The sequence below is a fragment of the Salmo salar genome, chromosome 15, assembly GCF_965601325.2.
Source record: "Salmo salar chromosome 15, fSalSal1, whole genome shotgun sequence".
NCBI lineage: Eukaryota > Metazoa > Chordata > Actinopteri > Salmoniformes > Salmonidae > Salmo > Salmo salar.
In genome coordinates this window covers 37,026,021-37,034,166 of record NC_138305.1, presented here as the reverse complement: position 1 = coordinate 37,034,166, position 8,146 = coordinate 37,026,021, and the positions used below count along the sequence as shown (strand labels likewise).

At 40.1% G+C, this 8,146-nt stretch overlaps 1 protein-coding gene across 1 annotated transcript; it reads left to right on the top strand.

The window, feature by feature from the left end:
- Nucleotides 1-3,478: 3,478 nt before the first annotated feature.
- On the top strand, nt 3,479-7,852 carry LOC106571275 (5-hydroxytryptamine receptor 1B-like). The gene has a single exon (XM_014144135.3). The coding sequence runs from the start codon at nt 3,944-3,946 to the stop codon at nt 5,105-5,107; it is 1,164 nt and encodes a 387-aa protein (XP_013999610.1). The 5' UTR covers nt 3,479-3,943; the 3' UTR covers nt 5,108-7,852.
- Nucleotides 7,853-8,146: the final 294 nt, after the last annotated feature.

The following is an 8,146-nucleotide window of genomic DNA, read 5'->3' as shown; positions in this document are numbered from 1 at the left end:
AGTCTCCCAGTCCCTGCCGCTGAAAAACATTCCCACCGCATGATGCTGCCACCACCATGCTTCACTGTAAGGATAGTGCCAGGTTTCCTCCAGACGTGAAGCTTGGCATTCAGGCCAAATAGTTCAATCTTGGTTTCATCTGACCAGAGAATCTTGTTTCTCATGGTTCGAGTTCTTTAGGTGCCTTTTGGCAAACTCCAAGTGTGCTGTCATGTGCCTTTTACTGAGGAGGGGCTTCCGTTTGGCCACTCTACCATAAAGGCCTGATTGGTGGCGTGCTGCAAAGATGGTTGTCCTTCTGGAAGGTTCTCCCATCTCCACAGAGGAACTCTGGAGCTCTGTCAGAATCACCATCGGGTTCTTGGTCACCTCCCTGACCAAGGCCCTTCTCCCACGATTGCTCAGTTTGGCCGGGTGGCTAGCTCTAGGAAGAGTGTTGGTGGTTCCAAACTCCTTTCATTTAAGCATCATGGAGGCCACTGTGTTCTTGGGGACCTTCAATACTGCAGGATTTTTTTGGTACCCTTCCCCAAATCTGTGCCTCGACACAATCCAGTCTCAGAGCTCTACGGACAATTCCTTTGACGTCATAGCTTGGTTTTTGCTCTGACCTGCATTGTCAACCATGGGGCCTTACATAGACAGGTGTGTGCCTTCCCAATTTATGTCCAATCAATTGAATTTACCACAGGTGGACTCCAATCAAGTTGTAGAAATGTCTCAAGGATGATCTATGGAAACAGGATGCACCTGAGCTCAATTTTGAGTCTCATAGCAAAGGGTCTGAATACTCATGTAAATAAGGTATTTCTGTTTTTTATTTTTAATAACGTTGCAAAAATTTATAAAAACCTGTTTTCACTTTATTATTATGGGGTATTGTGTGTAGATTGATGAGGATTTTGTTTATTTAATCCATTTTTGAATAAGGCTGTAATGTAACAAAATGTGGAAAAAGTGAAGCAGTCTGAATACTTTCCGAATGCACTGTATATACATTGTGTCATAGCCTACACCTGGATTAGCCTACACTGTAATTCATTAAACTGCACTGGATTGTTTTACTGCGCCAGCATTGCAATCCAATGCATGCACGATTTCTGCAATAAACCGAGATGTATTTGGGCGCTGTACATTTTTGGGGTCTGTGCTACAGAAGGCTATATCGGTCTTCTAATACAGGACTAGTAAAGGCTCAGTGCACTACTTTTGTGAAATGTTGTTTTTTAATACATTTTTAAAAATCAGATTTTTCAGGGGGTGCTGCACCACGCTGAGTACTCCTTCTTCCCCCTGCTATCCTCAAGGCCATCTCTTGACTCACAGCGACAAAGGTGTGACAAAGGAAAGCAGCAAGGACACTGTCACTGTCATACTAGCCATGATGGAACAAGACCCTGGCCAGCGTCAGATAGACTTGCAGTCAAATACTTTAACATAGTAAACAACTGATCAAAGAAGGCCTTCTCAGTTACAACAGAGAGTGGGGAGAAGTTGTGTCCCAGTCATAAAATTGATTTCAGTCTAAATTGATCTGATTAAAGAAACTAATTGATTTGACAACATGAATTAACCCATGATATTCAGGATTCTCTTCATAAAGAAACGATTTTCAGAACGGTCATGTTTCTAGCATCCAATCTACATTCAATAAATAGGCTAGTTATGATAAACATCCTCTATTGATTACATTTAATAGGTTTACACATTGACATGATTATGCCTATTAGTTCCATATGTGAGGATGTTAGTGCTAATCTACTAGGTCAATCCCCACTGGGCACACAGACGTCAGTTCAATGTCCACTTCTGATTTATATTTGGTTCAGTTGTCAACTAACGTGAATTCAATGTGAAATCAACAAACAATTTCACCATGTCATTAGATTTAGGTTAAAGGTTGTGTGAAAAAATGCAAAATTCCCTTAATTTTATGACTTTTTGCATATCCAATCAGTTTTCCACATTGATTCAACTTCATCACATTGCGTTATTTTGTTGAAATTACGTGGAAACGTTGATTCAACCAGTTTTTGCCCAGTGGGTCATGATTAGCATTTAAGCTCGCCTGCCTGATGTTGATGCAAATTCCACAAGATTGCAGAAAGTGTGTCTGCCAATGGAAATCCAATAAGAAACTGCTTGACCTCATTTCTCTCACAAACAGATGATGATTGTTATCTATTCTCTAAAGCTTGACTCTGTGCAACACCTGGGTGGGGAAATAGAATGAACACCAAATCAAATTTGATTGAAAATGACTGCCTAATAAAGATGAATAATGCCCCACCTAAAAGCGAAGTTTAAGAAGAGTGAAGGCAGAAAATGGAGCTAGACATAAAATCTCCACATGATAGGCTATAGAGACTTATTGGCTTCAACTTCTTTATGCAAAAGGGAACCAAAAAATGTTCAATATGCAGTGCACAATTGATTTCCTCTATGATAGAGTGACTTGAGGGATTGTGAGGATGTAACTAATTTGAATGTTAAGAGATTGGCTTCCCTTTATATTTGCACCAACATATTAATAATTCACGAAGTTCACAAAACCCATCTCAGTCTCAACTCTCAATTTTCAACATGTGGAGATACAAAAAGACAGGCTATATATGCCATACAAAAAGACAGGCAGACACATGATTGATTTTATTCTTTACCATCTGCTCAAGAAAAACATCGTCAAGCAGCTGAATCTAATTGACGATCCCTGGGCTATACCATGGTGGTTTTACATTGATTCAGCATATACATAGGCCTGCACCTACAGCATGAACTTTGGAGCCCTGCAGGTCTGACTGAAGGACTGTAATCATTCGTCCAGGGGCTCCCTAATGGCCTATAAAGCAGTTGGCTATAGTGCAGAGAGGTTGCCACATTGGCTTTCATTTAGACAGCCTGCAACGTCTGTATGTTTGATTTCTTGAGAGAACAGAACACAACCAGTATTGTATAATCTAAATACACGATAATAATATAACCAACAACATGATAAGCAGAATAATCACATGTCGTGACTTTCCCTGTTAAACGAATGACATTATAAGAAACATTCAAGAGGAGCTGTCTGCGGACTCCCGGAGTGGAGCTATCCAAGGTTCTGATTGACAGTTTTCTGGCGTTGCACTGTATCCCAATGCTATGTGGCCGAGTGCATTGTAAATGTAGGTTTTATTTTTGAAGATGTTAGTTAGGCCTATTGCAGATATCCTACCATAACAATATCTGCATGTCATATAGTTTTTCTTGCTATGATGTATACTAAACCCAAGGGCATTAAGACCTGGTGGATGAAACCACTTGCTCAGCCTGGGAGAGAGAGAGAGAGAGAGAGAGAGAGAGAGAGAGAGAGAGAGAGAGAGAGAGAGAGAGAGAGAGAAAGCGATCGATGATATCTGTAGGGTTCTGACAGCGCGAGCGTTCTCTATAAAACCAAGTGTGAAGCCTTGCCCGCGCCCAACTTCTGAAGCGCAGCAGATCCAACACAGTGCCTTGGAGAGCAGATGAACAGACTCAAAGAACAACGAATAAAGATCACAAACTACTATAGATCATTATCTTTCCTTTTGATTATTGATACTGTGATACATAATTCGTTTAATTATTTAATTGTGCAAACTAACGACAATCAGTATTGGATATAATGGAATTGCTCTTCTCATATTTACATTCAATTGAAAAGCTGAATATACAACCAACAATAAAGTAAATAAATGGAAGTCAAGACAATAAGGATATTTCAAGAAGACGGGTTCACATGTTCTCCCTGTGGTTGTTGGATAATCAACGTGCCTCTGATGGACACCGATGGGGATTGAGCTGCGTTTAACCTGGAAAAGATGAAAAGAAATGCAACGTTTACGTTGGTTAAGCAGTCCTAGTGCTCCCTTTTTGAAGGGTTTTCTTCAAAGCTCGATGACATCTGTCAAAAAAGTGTCGAGGAATGGAGCGCGCCAGTCAGTTGAAGCCAATGTCTTTTATTTATGGAGAGTTCTGGAATATGTCAACCAATGATACCAATGTCAATTTAACGACACGAGGAGAGGAGGAGAAGGATAGTTTGACTTTTCAAGCTGGTTTAGCAGTTACATTATCCCTAATAACTTTTGCAACAACATTATCAAATGCATTTGTTATTGCTACTATTTATCAATCCAGAAAACTGCATACGCCTGCAAACTTTCTGATAGCATCGCTCGCCCTGACAGACCTTCTGGTGTCGGTATTGGTGATGCCAATCAGCGCGCTATACACGGTGAGTCAAACATGGACTTTGGGCCAAGTTATGTGCGACATATGGTTGTCTTCAGACATAACGTGTTGTACCGCATCCATTCTTCATCTGTGCATAATTGCGCTGGACCGTTACTGGGCAATAACAGACGCGGTTGAGTACACCAAGAAGCGCACATCAGCGCGCGCCGCGGGGATGATCGCCACTGCCTGGGTGATTGCCATCTCCATCTCACTGCCGCCCTTCTTCTGGCGTCAGGTGAAAGCGGAGGAAGTTACCACTTGCAATGTGAACACTGATCACATTTTCTACACAATTTATTCCACTTTTGGAGCCTTCTATATTCCCACGTTGTTACTCATAGCCCTTTACGGTAGGATATACGTGGAAGCCCGAAAGAGGATCTTGAAACAGTCGTATAATAATAAACCGGGGAAAAGACTCACCTCTGCCCATTTGATAACAAACTCGCCAGGTACAAACTCTGTGGCATCCACTGTCTCTCTAAATTACGGGACGAACGAAATCTCTTCTTGTGAAGCTAATAGCTCACCTGCCAATGTGAACTATGTGAAAGTCACTGTATCCGACGCGCTCCTGGAGAAGAAGAGGATCTCAGCTGCCAGGGAAAGAAAGGCGACTAAAACTTTAGGGATCATTCTCGGAGCTTACATCATATGCTGGCTACCGTTTTTCATTTACACCTTAGTGGTTTCAGTCTGTGCGTCATGTTTCTATCCAGAATTATTTGACATATTTACTTGGTTGGGTTACCTTAACTCTTTAATAAACCCCATCATATATACCATGTCCAATGAGGATTTCAAAAAGGCTTTCCACAAACTAATACGCTTCAGATATTGCAGGTCCTGAAAATAGGCTACCAGACATAAAAGGCTGCCAAAACCATCACATTTTGTTCAGCTATGTCAAACTGCACCTCGCCAATAATTGCAACACGTTAACTCTCAGTCATCATCAACCTGTAAACATTTGCAGTATTGTATCTTGCATGCTTTCGAAACGCCTAGCAACATTATTATTTTAATTACATTATAGCCTTCATAGTCATACAGTACATGGCCTGCAGTCATATTCTGTAAACTTGATTATTTAGCAAAACCAGAATGTATTGATATATCACTGCTAGCGACATTATTATAATAATTATATTATAGCCTACTTCACAGGCATGCAGTACATGGCCTGCAGTCATATTCTGGAAACTTTATTATTTAGCAAAACAAGAATGTATTGATATATCCCTGCCATTATTGAACAATCTATCCAGAAATCATAGGCTATAATCTCTGCTGCCTTCCTTATGATTGGCAGTCATGAGATTACAACCCACCCTATACAATTCATGTTCCAACCTAAATCAACATTTTGATGTCAAAGGTTAATATTAAGGAGTATGTGTTGGAAATCAGTAGATTTTGCCATGGAATCATGTAGCTTGTTCTGGGGGGCAGAATGTCTGAACAGGCACAGTAGGAACAGCCAGGCTTGATATAACGTTTAATATTTAAACATGCATGGAAAGCCTGCTGTGTGACCAACGCTGTGTGACGAACGCTGTATGACACACAGAGTTACTGTAGGCTAACTGGTATGAGGAAATTATAAGCACAATATTCTGAGCCCTCTGGGAGGGCCCCCCACCCCCTCCCCCCTTAGACAAAAAAATAGAGTTTGTCCCAATAAGATATATTTTCTTCTGAAGTGTACACTTGTTCACTACTTCCCACAACTCTAAAATCATTGGACTGTTGGAGGCATGGGCTAGTCGGATTCAATAATTCCACCATATGTCTTATACCAGTACTTTCCTTTCTTATACCCAGTAATTTCCCTGCACACTTTGAGAGGAAGGAGATCAAATTGGGACACAGTCTACAGAGATCTTTTCTGTTCCATTTCTTATATGTTTTCTATTGGTTCGACTCCTTAATGAGATCAGTATGAATTTTATGATAAAAGAACAGCCCTAATTTCATCTCATAGTCAATGTAAATAATAGTTACTCTATTACTTTATTGTGGGTAATGTTGTTTACTTCAGACTGGACTATAAGCTGACCTCTTGTTGTTAAACAAGCCTCAATCAATGTATTTATATCTGTATGCATTATAACATATATGTATGTGTGTATGTGGGTACGTATGTGTGTAAATGTATTTATTTATGTCATTTTCATTATATTTTGCTATGGAGCTGCTTAAATTGTCTGCGGGTGTTCACTCTGCTGCAACCTGATTATGGGCATTAGCCTACAGAATACTGTTGGTAGAATTATACAAATCAAACTCAAATATGACAGACAAGAATACAGACAACTAACACATTTCTTCACCTACAGTACCATTACTCATATTGATCATGTTTCACAGATGTCTCAGCATGCTTGCCCTTTATATTCCACGCAAGACTGCATGTGTTAAGTGCAAGATCAAATAGCAGAATTAACAGAGATGATAAGCTATTAAAAAGCCATTCAAATTTGATTGGTAAACATAACTTTTTGAGGAATGCAACCACTGTAAACTACAGAGATGCAATAGTAACAGCCAAGAAGATAAACAACTTAAAGCAGCCACACACAGATATACCATCTTGATCTACAGTACTTGCTTTATAATGGCAAACTATGTTCATGAGGTACTACTGTATACTATTGCAGTATTCTTGTAATGGAAATTCTATACCGAACAAAAGTATAAATGCAACATGCAACAATTTCAACGATTTGACTGACTTACAGTTCATATAAGGACATCAGTCAATTGAAATACATTAATTAGGCCCTAATCTATGTAAATCACATAACTGGGCAGGGGCGCAGGCATGGGTGGGCATAGGCCCACCCACTTGGGAGCCAGGTCCATTCACTGGGGAGCCAGGCCCAGCTAATCAGAATGAGTTTTTCCCCACAAAAGGGCTTTATTACAGACAGAAATACTCCTCAGTTTCATCAGCTGTCCGGGTGGCTGGTCCCAGACGATCCCACAGGTGAAGAAGCTGGATGTGGAGGTCCTGGACTGGCGTGGTTACACGTGGTCTGCAGTTGTGAATGTATTTCCAAATTCTCTAAAACGACGTTGGAGGTGGTTTATTGTAGAAAAATTAACATTCTGTTCTCTGGCTATAGCTCTAGTGGACATTCCTGCAGTCAGCATGCCAATTGCACGCACCCTCAAAACTTGAGACATCTGTGGCATTGTGTTGTGTGACAAAACTGCACATTTTAGAGTGGCATTATTGTCCCCAGCACAATGTGCAGCTGTGTAATGATCATGCTGTTTAATCAGCTTCTTGATATGCCACACCTGTCAGGTGGATGGATTATCTTGGCATAGGAGAAATGCTCACTAACAGGGATATAAACAAATTTGTGCATAACATGTTAGAGAAATAAGCTTTTTCTGCGTATGGAACATTTCTGGGATCTTTTATTTCAGCTCATGAAACATGGGACCAACACTTTACATGTTGTGTTTTATATTTTTGTTCATTATATTTCATCCAAAATAGCTACTGCTGTACAATAAAGCTTCTCTGCTCATAAGCAATGCACAGCTTTTGCCTTGATCCTGTGGGTAAAGGTCTATCCCAGTGGAATACAAATCACTGCTGCTGTTGTGAAATACAATAAATAAAAAGTGAAATGGAATCTAAGGGTATGGCCATTTTCCTTGGAGAAAACAAGATGGTAGAAGGGTATTAATGAGTTCGCACTTCAAACAGATGGAAGTGCAATTAAAAAGCTAACACTATTAGACAACAGCAGGTTATAATTCAGAACAGACTGTGTTACAAATTGTGATTCGGGTCAATTGCTATATTCCAGCCAAAGCTTGTAGAGGTGTGACATTGTTAAATCATGATGTGGAAATAGTTCTAACATTTGTT